General features: G+C 45.1%; 1 protein-coding gene across 1 annotated transcript; it reads right to left on the bottom strand.

The window, feature by feature from the left end:
- Positions 1-1,165: 1,165 nt before the first annotated feature.
- On the bottom strand, positions 1,166-4,715 carry LOC119301484 (protein EDS1L-like). Its single transcript, XM_037578451.1, has 3 exons — positions 4,208-4,715; positions 2,424-3,191; positions 1,166-2,063 (listed from the first exon to the last, which is right to left on the bottom strand). The coding sequence occupies exons 1-3, from the start codon at positions 4,589-4,591 to the stop codon at positions 1,347-1,349; spliced, it is 1,869 nt and encodes a 622-aa protein (XP_037434348.1). The 5' UTR covers positions 4,592-4,715; the 3' UTR covers positions 1,166-1,346.
- Positions 4,716-17,105: the final 12,390 nt, after the last annotated feature.

The following is a 17,105-nucleotide window of genomic DNA, read 5'->3' as shown; positions in this document are numbered from 1 at the left end:
GATAAAATTCTTCACCTGGTTGGTAGGTGCAGTGGCAGAAGCATTAGTAGCAACGCCGGCCAATTCATATTCTTGTGACAGAGTCAAGCTAATCATTGGAAACTGCATAATACCCTGTTAGCTACCAATCCAGACTGAAAATACATGCATGAATCATAAAACAAAACAGTAATAAGAAACCCCGTGCAATGAAGCTTCTATTTTTATAGTTATAGCAATTACAATTTTGATACCTCTCTTTGTTTATATCATCTTGCTGGGTTTCTGTTTCTCTTCATATAGGATACAGATATGTGATTCTCATGTGGTCCTTTTGCTGGAAACTTGCTAATCTTAGAGGTGCTGCTACTGGTGTAAAAACTGTTTTATCAAAAGAACTAAAGTAGTAGCTAATCCAAGCATTGAAGAATTGAAGCAGAGGTTCCGCTATATTGGCATGAAGTCAGAGCAGCGCCTGCAGACTACACAAGATAGTTTCTGGTGACCTTCAGTCTATATGTCCTAACTAACAGCAGCCACCTTTTGTTTCGTATCAATTAATCCAGTATCTTTAGACCTTTAGATATTTGCAACGGCTCTGAGCAAGATATGTATAGCCTTTAGATTTCCATTCGTGTATGATATTGCATGTACACTTTAGACCTCATTATGACTGATCTGTGGTCAAAACAAGTTTGTGATCACTTTCTATATATGTAATCAACTGTCCTTCGACTAATATTTTTAGAAGACTATTTATATGTGTTTACACTGGTTGGAGAAAATCATGACATTGCCAGCAGCAATTTTTATTTCCATATGTTTCAATCCGTCTTTAAATATTTTTATGTGTATTCTTTAAATACTTGGCTTGCTCTCACCCTTTGCATCATTGGTGCAATGGGTCATCTTAGTGGTTACAACAACAGAAGCCAGCACTGCCGCTGCTGGTTGCACACTGGAGGTCCGGCCACCGCCAACGTTTGTCGTTGCGTGCTCTCGCGAGGTCGGATACAGTGTGCTTGTCAAAATGCCTTAACTAGGGAGGACAATTTGAGGAGCATGGTTGTTTAGCAGAAAATATGGGAGGTCAAAACGGGCGCCATGTCGTGGACGATTGAGGGGCAAAATTTGCCCATTGTGGTTGTAGATGCCCTTACCAGAGGGACACTTTGGTAAGGCGAGATAAAACCATGGGCCTGTCAGTTTATTGGACAACAACTGTTTAGCATTTTAAATAGTCTGTTCATCCTGGAGAATACTACACACAAATGACTTTACATGAGAGTTCAGGCTTACAATATCCAGTGCCAGCAGTTCCGATTAGATCGGAAATGGCTACCTCATCAAGCGACGGAGAAATTCTCTTACGAAGGCACAAGTCTCGCGATGCAAGACGCGGACCTGTGCTGCTCCGGGAGCGTCTTCCACCATATCACAAAGGATGAGCTGCTCAGAAACACATCCCTGCCAAGATTTCCCGAGGTGAACCATCCAAGTGCATCGCTCTCTAGTTTACCCACCCTGTCTTTCAGATCCTCGAATGATTTGCCGTTGATCATCTCAGCCTGCAGCTCCTCGGACATTGCCCAGAAGCACGACTCGAGGCTGGAACCCAAGGGGATGCGATGCGACTGCTCGCGCCATTTCTGGGTGTACTTGTAACGTCTCGGCCTGCCCTTGGAGAGGTAGGAGCCGGTGTCCTCATTCTTGGAATGCCTGTAGTAGTTTGCAATGTCCAGGGGCTCAACCAGCCGGCGGTACGAGGTCCCCAGGTTCACCCACTCTTCTCGCCCTTCGAACGCGTCTGGAAGCTCACGCCTTCGCAACATCTCAATTATCTCGTCCCAAAAGCCGGCTAGTTCCAACCTCCGTACATTTGAATTGAAGTCATGCACTTCCCGCTGAAGCTTGAAGGAATCATAGTAGCTCACTTCATGCAGCTCGCATGTTCTTTTGTACTCGTTCAGGGACTTGAGGGCTTCCTGAATTTTACTGCAGTTTGCGTCTATCTTTGCTTGGTTTATCTCTCTTTGTTTCTCCCATTGTGCAGCAGCAGCAAGGCTCAGCATAGCTTCCTTACTCTGTAATATGAAAGTGACAACTGTAATATTATGTGATTGGACTTGACTGGTTATTAAATTTATTGGTGGTTTAAACTTAGAGAAAACACCTTTTATGGAGATGGAAATGGAACTAGTAACTGGAGAATTGTGTTATCGTTAACAGTTACTGATATAAATTTGATGTGTACATTACCATTTATCCTAGGCTACAAACATCTGTTGCATTTGGGTACACCCTAAATGAATGATCAGATGCTAAAATGCAACACTGAGGGTTTCCAGACTAAGACTGCCTTCACACATACAGTTCACCAACATAACAGATGTTTACAGTGGCAATCCACAGTTGTTTATGGAAGAAGAGGAGTCATTGCTTACCAGTTCAAGGCCACCAATTGCTGTCCCATTCATCTGTGTGCCAAGAAGGGATGATGAAATTGCTCTTAGGTAATCCACACAACCTATCTCTTGCATCACACTTTGCTTAATCGATTCATATTCCCAGTGAGCACTTAAACTTCTGGCGGCAGCATCAAGCAATTGTTGTTGGGGATCCAATTGAAGGCAGTAAAATAGCAACTGTAATACAGCATCTGAGTTTGTGAGAACAATCAGTTGATCGGTACTTGTCAAGAAAAGGTAAGTCCCACAGGGTCTGTACGGGGATAGCTCAATAAAGTAAGTCAGCGTTCCTAGGATTGAGCTAGTGCATCCCATGAAAGAACAGGCCTCGTAGCTGGCAATAGATAGGGTGCTTCTCAACAAAGTTTCATAAAACTCTGGAATAACAAGCGAATTCCCAACAGGTGAGAAGTTTGGACTGTGAGGAGATAACCAATCCAGAACGGACTGAATTTGTTCTCTAGAGGATGCGAGGGGGGCCAGCAGTATTCGCGGGATGATGTCCAGTGGCATGATGAAATGCAAAATACACTGCGACCAGCCCTCCCTTCTAACAGCATGGTTGAAAACATTATCGCCAACAAGAGGTGCCCCAAAGGTCACGCAAAATGGCTGTGCTTGATTGACACTTCCCCGTCTTGTGCAGTTCTCAAGAAACCATATGGCAGCAAGGGTGGCTATTGAACCCCCAGATGAATGGCCTGTGAATACAACACGTTTCTCCTCTGCCACCGCTTTAGATACCTGTAATACAAAGCGATAAAAAAAACACCACTTTTCTTTCAGGTGAAAATGCAGTTACACTGAAATTCACCATGGCAAGACTATCATTCTGTTGATACGAAGATAACATAATATGAGGTAAGACTATGAAAAGTCTATGACCACAGCAAGAGCAAAAAGTAAGTGGAGTCGAACTCGGTAGAATTGCTAAACTCACAGTGGGCACTTCATTTTACTGTCATCAAATTAATAAAGCACCCAGTTCATTTTACCTATTTTCACGGAGCATAAATGACACCAAGCCAAACTACCTTGTAGCCTTTTATCTACTACTATCAGTCTGAAACTGTAGTGGCCATGGATCTCATCACCTCCCTCATTATGTTTCATAAGCTCAAATCAAACTAACTGAACATAAAAGCACTATGAAAATCAAAACCGACCAAAGAGATGAATATTTGAAATAAAAAGACATAAATCTTCAAAAGCATTATACCAATATGGGCAAATATATACTCCCACCGTCCGAAAAAGCTCGTCCCTCAAATGAATGTATCTAGCATCAAGTTAGTGCTAGATACGTCCATTTGAGGAACAAGCTTTTTGGGACGGAGGGAGTATCAGACAAGAAAAGGAGGTAGTCCCTTTCTAGACAGAACCACTGCACAGATCTCCAAGTCCACACGACCGCACCCCATTGCTCGGGGTGACACAATTGATGCAGCAACAACTCACAACGATCCTTCGTGCGAACCAAAACCAATATAAATGTAGCCTGTAGAGAATTCAGAGCAACAAGGGTTTCTTGATGCAAAGGGGGCGTTTGAAAATTGAAATGTTTCTTTCACAGCCGGAATGAAGCTGTTGTTCTACACACAAGAGGGAGAAGGTTTCCTGAAACAACATGCTCTTAGATCCTACGGCGGAAGGAAGTAGCAAAGCGCAAAAGGTCTCAGAAACTGCACTTCACTTCTGTGCGGCAACCACGGCTTCTCGGCAGAATGGTTTATGAAGTGGCGATGGCAGAAGGCCCTCACCTCGGTCTGGAGCGGCGAGCCGTCGAGCAGGCCCCTGAAGGCGGCGACGAAGGCGGCGCTGGCGCGCGCGGGGACGCCGCTCCCGACGCTGCGCAGCGACGGGAAGAGCGCGGGGTCGACCTCCGCATCCCCGAACGGCGCGCGGCCGCCGGCGTCCGGGGAGGAGGGCATCCAGCCGGCGGCGGACCAGGTGGGCGGGAAGACGAAGGCGGCGCAGGGGTAGGGGCGGGACGCGTGGTGCACCTGGAAGGAGGCGGAGGCGGAGGCCGCGGAGGGCGGGGAGCCGGAGGCGGAGGGGAAGGAGAGCGCGGCGCAGTGGGCGACGAGGAGGCGGTCGTCGTCGGACAGCGCCGCCCCGCGCGGCGGCGGGGTGTCCATCGGCATAGTGGTGGGTCAGTGGGGGAGGAGCTGGAGCACCTGGAAGGTGGAGGCCGCTCTTCCTCTGCTAGCCTTTGATGCTTGAGCTCGCACGCTGCCGGGTTGACTTTGTCGCCCTGTCGAGGAGTTTGGAGTCTTCGCCGGTGGTTGAGAGCAAGTGAGGGGCTCTCAAACAAAACAAGAGCTCGTCTTCACGTGTATTTCTAGATAAAAGTATTTAATAAGAGAAAAATGATAAAGAAAAAATTGAAAAAAGTTATGAACTTATAGTCAATTATATAGTCAGTTCTATTATATGAGTAGTTAATAATGCTAACTTTAGATGACATGGCATGTTTATATAGCCAACAGTTGGCTACACTATTAACCATGCTCTGATACGATAAGACCACACCGTTACAGCTTGCGAGAGTACCGATCAGTGGCAGAGCCCGACGGAAAGAATGAGCGGCCAATATAATTGTACTTACTTATATGTGATTTGTTTGCAAAACCTAATGTGCACATGTATGAGCATTGTTATGAATAGGTCTCATCAGAAAATTTATGAGAAGGCATACACATAAACTAGCATACACGGTTTAAAAAAAAATTGAATTGTTTATCACATGTCACGATGGTAGCATACATATTGGTTGATATGGTGATATCTAACCATATTATGGACGTCCATTAAGTAGAACCGACTTTGATAGGGCCACTTATGAGATGGTGGGAGAGCATGTCCTTTCATGTCATCAGTATATCTCATATGCATTATGTGTGTCTACATCCACAGGGGTGAGATCATAGTCCACACTAAGAATGTTCACTGATTTGCTTAGGCTTGTCAAACTTTATTTGGTAGCAAGGTAATTAAAAATGATGAATAGTTGATTTTCACTAACTTTAATTCTCTCAATATGGGGCCTTCCACTTACCAAGTGTGTTACATCAACATCCACTAATACTCCTGCAGAAAGTGTTGGGATCTACGGTAGGGTGCGTCGACTGCAAATTCAAAATTCCTACGCGCAGAACAACCAAGAACGTGCTACGGGAGATGGATCACAGTTCGTTACCACTAGACGCGCAGTGACGTGCAGCGGAAGAAGAGTTGGGGCAGCGCGTCCACGTGGATCGTCTCCTCCTTGTCCGATCTCCCTCGTACAACCGGTGGTTGGTTCCCACGTACAGGTTCTCCGGAGCGGCGCAAGTGCACCACCTCTAACGGTATCCGCGCGTGCAGGAGGAACGTCGTGCAGCGGACTGCTAGGTCCGATCACACAACCGGCGGCGAGTGGAGGTGTCTATTCACAACACATGCAAACCCTAGTGACAGCGCCAAAGCGATCAACTGCGTGAGTGTGCGGCACCTCCACTATATATATAGGCGTCCTTCGCGGGCTCAACACTTGGGCCTCGCACGGACCCTAAAGCCCATAAGTCTACTCGGACACAATCCGAATACAGTTCGGATCACATCCGACCAGTGTCCTCGGATCCGACCTCGTAGGTTCCTTCCCTTAAGCGCGCGACCACTTAGGTTCAAGTCGGCTTGGTCGCAGTTCGGATCACCTCCGAACTACACGATTGGTAGCGGCCTCTAGCAAGGCATGTCGAACACCAAGCAGACTATGAAGCTGGTTAGCGAACCTGTACATCACACTTTCATTCCTTTTGCCACACGATATATGTTGTTGAGCTCAAGGTGAGTCTGTCATCCTTGTGCTAGCCCGACCTCTTTCTCGTTCCAGTGATGCCGACCACTATCCGGATTATCTCATAATTCTTGTTGCATGGCCATGCTTATCCTGGTCGGATCACACGAGGGGCCCAGAGTATATCTCTCTTGGTCGGATGGGCAAATCCCATCTTGCTCGACCACGTCTCGCAGCATGGTTCTGGACAAACCCGAAACCTACCTTTATAACTACCCAGTTACGGAGTAGCGTTTGGTCGGCCCAAAGCAAGTCTGTCACCATCCCGAGTACATGCGTCAACTCAGGTCTTAGGACATAGAACATATGTTGTACTAGAGACTCGCAGATGACATATCGCTGCGTCTCATAGTTGGGTCTGTCCGACTCAGACCTTATCTCGACTCAGATCCGACTATGTCGAATCCGACCAGATCCTTCCAAGTCCATATTATCCGGTTAGCATCCAATGCTCCATGGCTAGTGAGACCAAGCCATCGACCGTGTCATATGCTAGTATAGTTGGCTGCGCGTCCACACAGCCCTTTCGACTAGGGACGTTTTAGGACAGTCATCATACAATGCATAGTCCCACAAACAAGTCACGTACTTGCTGATACACATCATTGATAATGTCCAAGGACTATCTTTATTCATAAACACATAGGAAATATCATCATACATGATTGCCTCTAGGGCATATCTCCAACAGTCTCCCACTTGCACTAGAGTCAATCAAATAGACATCGAATGCCCATAGCTCTAACGTGCCCCTCATGCTTGGGTTGTGGAAGCGGCTTAGTCAACGGATCCGCAACATTTGCATCCGTGTGAATTTTTCATAACTCTACATCACCACTCTTTACGATCGTTCGTATCAAGTGATATTTCCGATCTATGTGTCTGACCTTGTGGTGATTCTTCGGCTCCTTGGCTTGTGCGATGGCACCAGAATTATCACAATAAAAGTCCAACGGTTTTACCGAGGCTGGGAAAATACCAAGATCATCCAGAAAGTTCCGGATCCAAACACCTTCCTTTGCAGCTTCACAAGCCGCAATGTATTCGGCTTCTGTAGTAGAATCGACCACCGTATCTTGCTTGGAACTCATCCAGCTCACTGCTCCTCCGTTCATGACGTACACGAATCCGGACTGTGATCGACAATCATCTCTGTCGGTTTGGAAACTAGCATCGGCGTAATCCCTTACGACGAGATCTTCCTCACCTCCATAAACTAGGAACATCTCTTTAGTCCTTTTCAGGTACTTCAAAATAGTCTTTACCGCTGCCCAGTGATTCTCACCTGGGTTGGCCTGGTATCTACTTGTTAGGCTTATTGCAAAAGCAACATCGGGCCGCGTACATATCATGGCATACATGATGGATCCGATTGCCGAGGCATATGGAATCCTACTCATCCTGCTTCGCTCATCAGATGTCGAAGGACTCTGAGTCTCGCTTAGCCTTATACCATGTGAGAGTGGCAAGAACCCTTTCTTTGCCTCACTCATGTTGAACCGCTTCAACACTTATCTATGTACGTGCTCTGGCTTAAGCCGAACAGCCTCCTTGATCTATCTCTATAGATCTTAATGCCTAAAATGTACATTGCCTCACCAAGGTCCTTCATCGAAAACTTGCCATTCAATGACTCCTTGGCCGAGTTCAGCATCGAAATATCATTTCCGATCAGTAGTATGTCATCCACATACAAGATCAAAAACACTATCGAGCTCCCACTTAACTTCTTGTATAAACAAGAGTCCTCTTCGCTTTTGATGAAGCCGAAACCAGTGACGACCTCATCAAAACGAATGTTCCAGCTCCGAGATGCTTGCCTCAACCCATAAATGAATCTCTTGAGCTTGCATACCTTACTAGTGCTAGTCGGATCGACAAAACCCTCGGATGTATCATATACACATCCTCGGTTAAATTTCCATGAAGGAAAGCTGTCTTGACATCCATCTGCCATATCTCGTAATCAAAGTATGCAACTATAGCTAGTATGATCCTCACCGACTTCAACATCGCTACCGGCGAGTAAGTCTCGTCGTAGTCAATTCCTTGAACTTGTCCATAACCCATAGCGACAAGCCGAGCTTTGTGGATCTGAACATTTCCATCCACATCGGTTTTCTTCTTAAAGACCCATTTGCAACCAATGGCCGTTACGCCAGGCGGCGGATCAACCAAGTCCCAAACTTGATTCTCATCCATGGACTTTAACTCAGACCTCATGGCCTCCAGCCATGCCTCGGAATCTGGGCTCACCATCGCTTCCGCATATGTGGCCGGCTCGTCGCTTTCTAGCAATAATACATCGCGCACTCTGCGCAATCTTTCCGACCTCCGTGGTTCCGGTGCCGCTTCCACTACGGGTTCCCTGATTGACTCTAGTATGATCTCATCACCAGCCGAGCCGTCCCCGAGTGGTCCTCAAATTTCTTCGAGTCAGACCGTCCTCCCACTGGCCTCCCAACTAAGAAACTCTTTCTCAAGGAAAACCCCATTCCGAGCAACAAACACTTTGTTCTCTTCCCGGTTGTAGAAGTTATATCCCAAGGTTTCCCTCGGATATCCCACAAATATGCATTTATCCAACTTGGGTGTAAGCTTGTCTGATATAAGTTTCTTGACAAATGCTTCACAACCCCAAATCTTTAGAAAAGACAAACTGGGACTCTTCCCGGTCCACATCTCATGTGGTGTCTTGCCTATGGATTTTGATGGTACCCTGTTAAGTGTGAAAGCTGCAGTTTCTAGAGCGTATCCCCAGAATGACAAGGGTAATTCCGACTTGCTCATCATAGATGAAACCATGTCCAACAAGGTGCGATTCCTCCGTTCGGATACACCATTTCTCTGTGGCGTACCCGGAGGTGTGAGCTGAGGTACTATACCTCTGCTTTTCAGATGATCATCAAACTCCTGACTCATGTACTCACCTCCACGATCAGATCGTAGAAGTTTTATAGTCTTGCCGAGCTGATTCTCCACCTCATTTTGAAACTCTTTGAACCTTTCAAAAGTCTCTGACTTGTGCCTCATCAAATAGATATATCCATATCTACTCAAGTCATCGGTAAAAGTCACAAAGTACTGATAGCCACCTCTGGCAGTTGTGCTCATTGGTCCACACACATCATTGTGTATCAGTTCCAACAGCTCGGATGCCCTCTCACAACTCTTTGCGAAAGGAGACTTAGTCATCTTGCTGAGCAAGCATGATTCGCATGTCTCGAACGACCCAAAGTCGGTCGAAGTTAGGAGTCCATCATCATGGAGCTTCTTCATGCGTTTCAGACTAATGTGTCCAAGCCGGCAATGCCAGAAGTATGTCGGATTTATCTCATTGGGCTTATGCCTCTTGACATTCACGTTATAGACCGGTTCCTATTCTAGATTCAATATAAATAACCCATGAACAATGGGTGCATAGCCGTGGAACATACCATTCAAATAAATCGAACAACCATTGTCCTTTAAATTAAATTCATAACCCTGACTCATCAAGCATGAGGCAGAAATAATGTTCCGACTAAGTGCAGGAATGTAATAACAATTATTCAATTCCAAAATAAATCCAGAAGGAAGCTGGAGCTGCATCGTGCCGACCTCCAACGCAGCAACTCTTGCTTTGTTGCCGACCCTGATGTCAATCTCCCCTTGTGCCACACGCCTAGTTCTTACCAGTCCCTGCATCGAGTTGCAAATATGAACAACTGATCCGGTATCAAATACCCAAGAGCTACTAGGTATGTCAGCAAGGTAAATGTCTATAACATATGCAACAAGTGTACCTTTGCCTGAAGCAGCATTCCCGGCCTTCTTACCATGCTCTACAAGCCACTTGCTACAGTTCCTCTTCCAGTGACCAGTTTCCTTGCAATGATAGCAAATGGTCTTTGAGTCCGGTCCATACTTTGGCGCAGCGACGGAGGTTACCATCTCCGTGCCCTTTGCCTTAGCCTTCTTCTTAGACCAACTCTTCTTAAACTTAGCCGATTTCTGCACCATCAACACTTCATTCCTTTCTTAATATCCTGCTCTGCCACTTTGAGCATCACATGCAATTCAGTGAGCTTCTTATCCATGCCATGCATATGATAGTTCGAGATGAACGTACCATAGCTGGGCGGAAGAGAACCCAGAACTGAATCGGTAGCCAGCTCATCCAAGAGCGTGAAGCCCAACCGATCCAAAGCTTGCACATATCCGATCATCTTGATCACATGCGGGCTCAGTGGATCACCATCCTTCAGCTTACAATCCATCAAGGATCGCCAGACGTTGAACCTTTCGGTCCTAGCCTGCACCTGAAACATGCTCTTGAGACTCTCGATCATATCGAAAGCCCCAACATCTTCGAAATGCTGCTGCAAATCAGGATCCATACAAGCCAGCATGAGGCAGCTGATCTCGTTTGATTCATCAACGAGTTTCTGGTAGGCATTCTTGGTTGTGGTACTAGCATTATCGGCAGGTTCCTCTGGAAGCGGATCCTCTAGAACATGTTCCTTTTTATCATGCTTGAGAACAATTCTCAAATTTCTATACCAGGTAGTAAAGTTTGTTCCATTCAGTTTATCCTTTTCCAGAATTGATTTCAATGCAAAGTTGGGTTGAGCAGGTGGTGCCATTGATCTACAACAGAAAAATATGCAATCACTAAGCAATGTGTTTATGTAGAGTAATTCTAGCCATAAACAGAAATACTCCCACTGAAGTCAGCATCCCTCCGCAAACTCTTAGTGATTCAGGATCCGACTAGCACATGCGACTAGTGAGCTTTAGCATCACAACTAGACAACATGCCTATCCGGTAAGCAACTCCTTGCTACTCGTATCTCTATACGACTCCTGTCGGTCGGGTAGGTATCTCATATCCCAGCTCCCGACCTCTTTTGCCACAAGGCCCAAAACCATTTTGATAGCCTTGTCAAGTCAACCTAATGCAGTGCATGTCCGTGTCCGACACGAACCCTTCAGTTCAAGGACACCTAGCAGCACCCCAATTTTATGAGCCCACTACTAGACGTACTTGACGTGCGAAGGTGCAACATCGGGGATGGCAATTCACTTGATATTCATGAGGGATCTTTCTACCATTCTAACATGCATAGAAAACAAGGAAGCATAACAATCACAAATAAACACATATTGTGAAATAGTATGGCTCCTTCATGGATGTTCTTCCAGGTCGGCTCCAACTCCGATGACCATCTAGAAACTCCATCTTGTTTGTCACGCCGGGACGCCAAGCTACCAACCTGATCTCTATTATCCAACTACTACATCTAGTAATGAATTTTACATAGAGTCACAAGTCGACACGCAGGTCGTTATACAATATAATGACAGCACTTTGGCTCCTACCGGCTAACAAACATACACATGAGCCATACTATTCGCATCAAACCCTGCAAAATAAAGTTATGCATAGAATCGTATTCTACCGGTTTGAGTGATCGTGTATGAAATACAAGGCGCTACACACATGGTGGTCCGATCACGCCGAATTCTCTGATCTGACCGATCTCATCGATCATCGCGAATCCGATTCAGATTTACGTTTCACTGTTAACCCCGATGGCGTATAACCGACTGGTAGGGGTAGATCGTGTCATGACCTCATCGATCCCAATCAACAGAAAACATAGCCACATCGATCCCCATGTGCAGTTGATCTCATCAACCGTGCACACAGCCAATCTTATCAACGATAACAGATCTCATCTATTGCCTCCACATATCTAATATGCATATGATCTGAATCCAAATCCTATAGCAGAGGCTCTGATACCACTGTTGGGATCTATGGTAGGGTGCGTCGACTGCAAATTCAAAATTCCTATGCGCAGAACAACCAAGAACATGCTATGAGAGATGGATCACAGTTCGTTACCACTAGACGCGCAGTGCCGTGCAGCGGAAGAAGAGTTGGGGCAGCGCGTCCACGTGGATCTTCTCCTCCTCATTCGATCTCCCTCGTACAATCGATGGTTGGTTCCCACGTACAGGTTTGCTGGAGCAGCGCAAGTGCATGCCTCTAACGGTATCCGCGCGTGCAGGAGGAATGTCGTGCGGCGGACTGCTAGGTCCGATCACACAACCGGCGGCGAGTGGAGGTGTCTATTCACAACACATGCGAACCCTAGTGACAGTGCCGAAGCAATCAACCGCGTGAGTGTGCGGCACCTCCACTATATATAGGCGTCTGTCGCGGGCTCAACACTTGGGCCTCGCACGGACCCTAAAGCCCATAAGTCTACTCGGCCACAATCCGAATACAGTTCGGATCACATCTGACCAGTGTCCTCGGATCCGACCTCGTAGGTTCCTTCCCTTAAGCGCGCGACCCCTTAGGTTCAAGTCGGCTTGGTCGCAGTTCGGATCACCTTCGAACTGCACGGTTGGTAGCGGCCTCTAGCAAGGCATGCCGAACACCAAGCAGACTATGAAGCTGGTTAGCGAACCTGTACATCACACTTTCATTCCTTTTGCCACACGATATATGTTGTCGAGCTCAAGGCGAGTCTGTCATCCTTGTGCTAGCCCGACCTCTTTCTCATTCCAGTGATGCCGACCACTATCCGGATTATCTCATAATCCTTGTCGCATGGCCATGCTTATCCTGGTCGGATCACATGAGGGGTCCAGAGTATATCTCTCCTAATCGGATGGGCAAATCCCATCTTGCTCGACCACGTCTCGCAGCATGGTTCTGGACAAACCCGAAACCTACCTTTATAACTACCCAGTTATGGAGTAGCGTTTGTGTAGCGACCCGACCTCAGACGGTCAAGTCTATGTGCTTAAGTGTCATCCCTGGATTGGTATGCCGACACACACAGTACTCGAGGATTTATAACAGAGGTAAATCACATGTATAAAGTAACGTAAAATACTATTACCTCAATCCAAATAGCGGAAGTAATAAGGTTGTGGATTCCGATCAACACCAACGGCAAAGTTGAGTGTAGAAATCGTAGCCCTAACGTATCACTTACTCGTCGTAAGATAATCCTGCAACATGAGAGTTGCAGCCACAAAGGGTCAGTACATTGAATTTACTGGCAAATTCACACCATAGAGAATGATGAATAAAGGTTATCACTACATGCATATTTGGCTGGTGGAAAAGCTCTATGGTTATAATGTTTTTGTGAAAAGCTAATTTTTCCCTACTGCAAAAGAGTAATTTTTTTATTTAACTATCATGGTGGTTGTTGAACATTGAGAATGGTTGACAGCATTCTCAATCCCAATTAAATAACATCATTAAACCCAACAAAATTAATTTAAAGTAACATGATGAGATTCACATGATAATCCAAGTACTAGATACTCAAAACGTCCATAACCGGGGACACGGCTAATCATGGTTAGTTTATACACTCTGCAGAGGTTTGCACACTTTTCCCCACAAGACTCGATCTCCTCCGTTGGATTTCTCGCACTACATGGTGTTTGAGAAACGGATGACCGAGACATAGTCTTTCAGAAGCGTTTGCACCTTACGATGGGTAGACCGTTCCACCTACAACCCCTACATCTGCTAGTCTACCACTGTAAGAGTTCACACGACTTAATCAACTATACTAGAGCCCATAATAGCTTGTGGCTGCACACGGAAGTTTCTAGTATGAATAATCTCATGATCCCTTTGAGCCTGGGTGGCGGTCCATAAAAAACAGGCAATCCTGGAATACCCAGGTGCCTAGAAAGGCAATCGCTGGAATACCCAGGTACCTCAATCCACCCAGATGTGTGTTATAGTTGCCACCTTAAGTAAACCATTAATTAACAATCTCACATCTGTCATGAAATACTCTCAAACCCAATCCACGTCTACGAGCATAGCATGGCAATATAAGCATAACGTAATAGTAACTCCCAAAGGTTTGATAATAAACAGGTAATAGGTACTACCTCAACTACTAGTTCCCAATACCCACATGTGATCAATCCTACTCATGCAATGTTTGAGGGTGAAACTAATGCATAAAAACTGGGTATGGAAGGGATATGATCAAAGTGTGAACTTGCCTGCAATGCTGATGAAGATGATTCGCACTCATAACTCTTGATAGCTCTACTCGTCACACTCCGCTCAATCTATCGTAAGCAAGCAATAATAACCACACATAAGCAATCACTCAAAGAGCGGAGAGAACAAAGAAAACAATTCGGAAAACGTCAAAACCAAGCAAATAACTCTTGCATCATAAAACAATTTCTAACAGTACCAAAATTATGTGAATTTGGCCTTATCAGAAAGTTTAGGTCAAGAGCTTCGATTTGCAAAAAGAATCAACTCAAACGGAGCTACGAAACTCAAGTTATGATCAAACGAAGTTTGAATTCAAATCTGATCAAATTCAAATTTTAAACTTTTCAAAAACATGTTTGAGTTGGATTACTGGATAGAGGGGATCGTAACGAAGACGTGGGCGTTGGTTTCATCGAATTCCGACTATCGAGCAAAAAGTTATGAGCGTTGCAAAACCAGGGACTAATCTATAAAACAAATTATCACATATAGGTCCCTGGCCGGAATTAAAACAGAGAAAAAAATCTATCGAGCAAACGCTCGCTAACAGAACCTTAATGAACGAATCCGTTCGCTGAGAAGACCTAACGAGCGAACGTTTACTAACTAACTAGTTTAAAAGAAAAACCGGTTTTTAAAACGAAAAACCGAAAAAAAACCTAAATAAAAACCGGCGAACCGGGGCGGTTATTACCGGTCTACGCGGGTCAACGATGACGGCGGCTTCCCGCGGCGGCGGTCTTCGACGGCGGCGGCGTGGCTAGCAGCGGCGAGGCGCGGGCGGCGGCAGCTAGGTGCGGTGGCGGTGGCGGAGCGCGGCAACGAGTGCGGCGGAGCTCGTCGGTGGCGCGGGCAATAAGCGCGGCGACGGGCGGGTGTGCGGCGGCGGCGCTACGTGGGCGGCGGCGGCGAGAGGAGAGAGAGGGAAATGGGGCCGAGACGTCGCCCTTTATAGGAGGGGAGGGGAGGCGTGGGCGAGGGGGCAGAGGAGGCCGGGGCGGGCACGACCTCCTATGGCGGCGCGACGGCGTGCGGGATCCGGAGTTCGTCCGGAGGTCGGGGGCGACGCGGAGCGGGCTGGGCTGGGCCGGCCCAGTCGGGGAAAGTTTTTTTTAATAAAACATTTTCCAGACAAATAAAATAATAAAAACAAAATAAATAAAAATATTATATTGGCATATAATATATCAGAATTTTCAGAAAAAGATTTTCTACGACATGAACATTTTTCTAGAGTCAAATAAAATTCAAACAAATTCAGATAAAACAAAGAGTGCTACTGGTCTAATAAAATCCAATAAAAATCATTTTAAAAATACCAAAATGATTTCAAATTAATTTTTCTCCAATTTTCTAATGTAGGGAATCATGTTACCCTATTTTCCATATATTTTATTTTTGGAGAAAAACAATTTGAATAAAACTCAAACAATTTCAAATTGAAAATAATTTCAAAAGGACTTTGAATTTGATCCTTGAAACTCCCAACTCATATTTCATAATTTGAAGAAGTCATTTTATCTCCTCTCGTGAAAATCATTGTGTTGCTTAAAGTTTCTGAATTTGAAATATTTTCCAAATGAAATTCAAATATTTTCAACACCCCTTGTCATTTAAATAATGGAAGAAGTCATGTCATCTTCTCTCTAGGGTTTTGTATTTGAAAAGAATTTGAATTCACGAAGATCATAAATGCAAAATGAAAGTTTGGGAAAGTCCTTTTATTCCCTCTCATTTAACTTTCAAAAAGGTTTCGAATTTCACTCAATTTCACACAATCAATTAAATCTATCTATTTCGTATAACATTCCAAAATTTAGAATTTTGGGATGTTACAGTTTGGTCGGCCCAAAGCAAGTCTGTTACCATCCCGAGTACATGCGTCAATTCAGGTCTTATGACATAGAACATATGTTGTACTAGACTCACAGATGACATATCGCTGCGTCTCATAGTTGGGTCTGTCCGACTAGGACCTTATCTCGACTCGGATCCGACTACGTCGAATCCGACCAGATCCTTCCAAGTTCATATTATCCGGTTAGCATCCAATGCTCCATGGCTAGTGAGACCAAGCCATCGACCGTGTCATATGCTAGTCTAGTTGGCTGCGCGTTCACACAACCCTTTCGACTAGGGACCTTTTAGGACAGTCATCATACAATGCATAGTCCCACAAATAAGTCACGTACTTGCTGATACACATCATTGATAATGTCCAAGGACTATCTTCATTTATAAACACATAGGAAATATCATCATACATGATTGCCTCTAGGGCATATCTCCAACAGAAAGAAATATAAGAGTGTTTAGATTATTACAGAGAGAGTATTATTTTGCAATCTCATGCAAACCATATGCAGACTCTTTGTTCACACATGGTGCAAGTATGAAACATAAAAAATAATAGCTTTTGATTTAGATTATTTCTTCATACATAATTCATCTAAAATTAATCTTTAAATTCCTATTGCAACGCGCGGAAAAATCACCTAGTTATAAATGTGATTTGGGTTAACTGTAAAGCATTGCCGTGAGTTGTGGATTCATGAAGATTGAATTTTCCCTTCTGATGATGCACGCAAATGGAATTTTGTTGCATATCGTGTATTTTTGGGGTAATTTGCCACTCCACTGTCTAAATCTTCAACTGGTATAACCTTATGATCCATGATCTTTAACTTAATTATGTTAAGAAATGGTTCCTTGACAAGCGGTTTTCTTCATGTTTAATGATATTTGCATAACAGCATTCGCCTCTGTGTGTGCGCGCATGTGA

Source organism: Triticum dicoccoides, chromosome 5A, assembly GCF_002162155.2.
Source record: "Triticum dicoccoides isolate Atlit2015 ecotype Zavitan chromosome 5A, WEW_v2.0, whole genome shotgun sequence".
NCBI classification, from domain to species: domain Eukaryota; kingdom Viridiplantae; phylum Streptophyta; class Magnoliopsida; order Poales; family Poaceae; genus Triticum; species Triticum dicoccoides.
The sequence above is the reverse complement of the archived record's forward strand: the minus strand, read 5'-3'. Positions and strand labels throughout refer to the sequence as shown.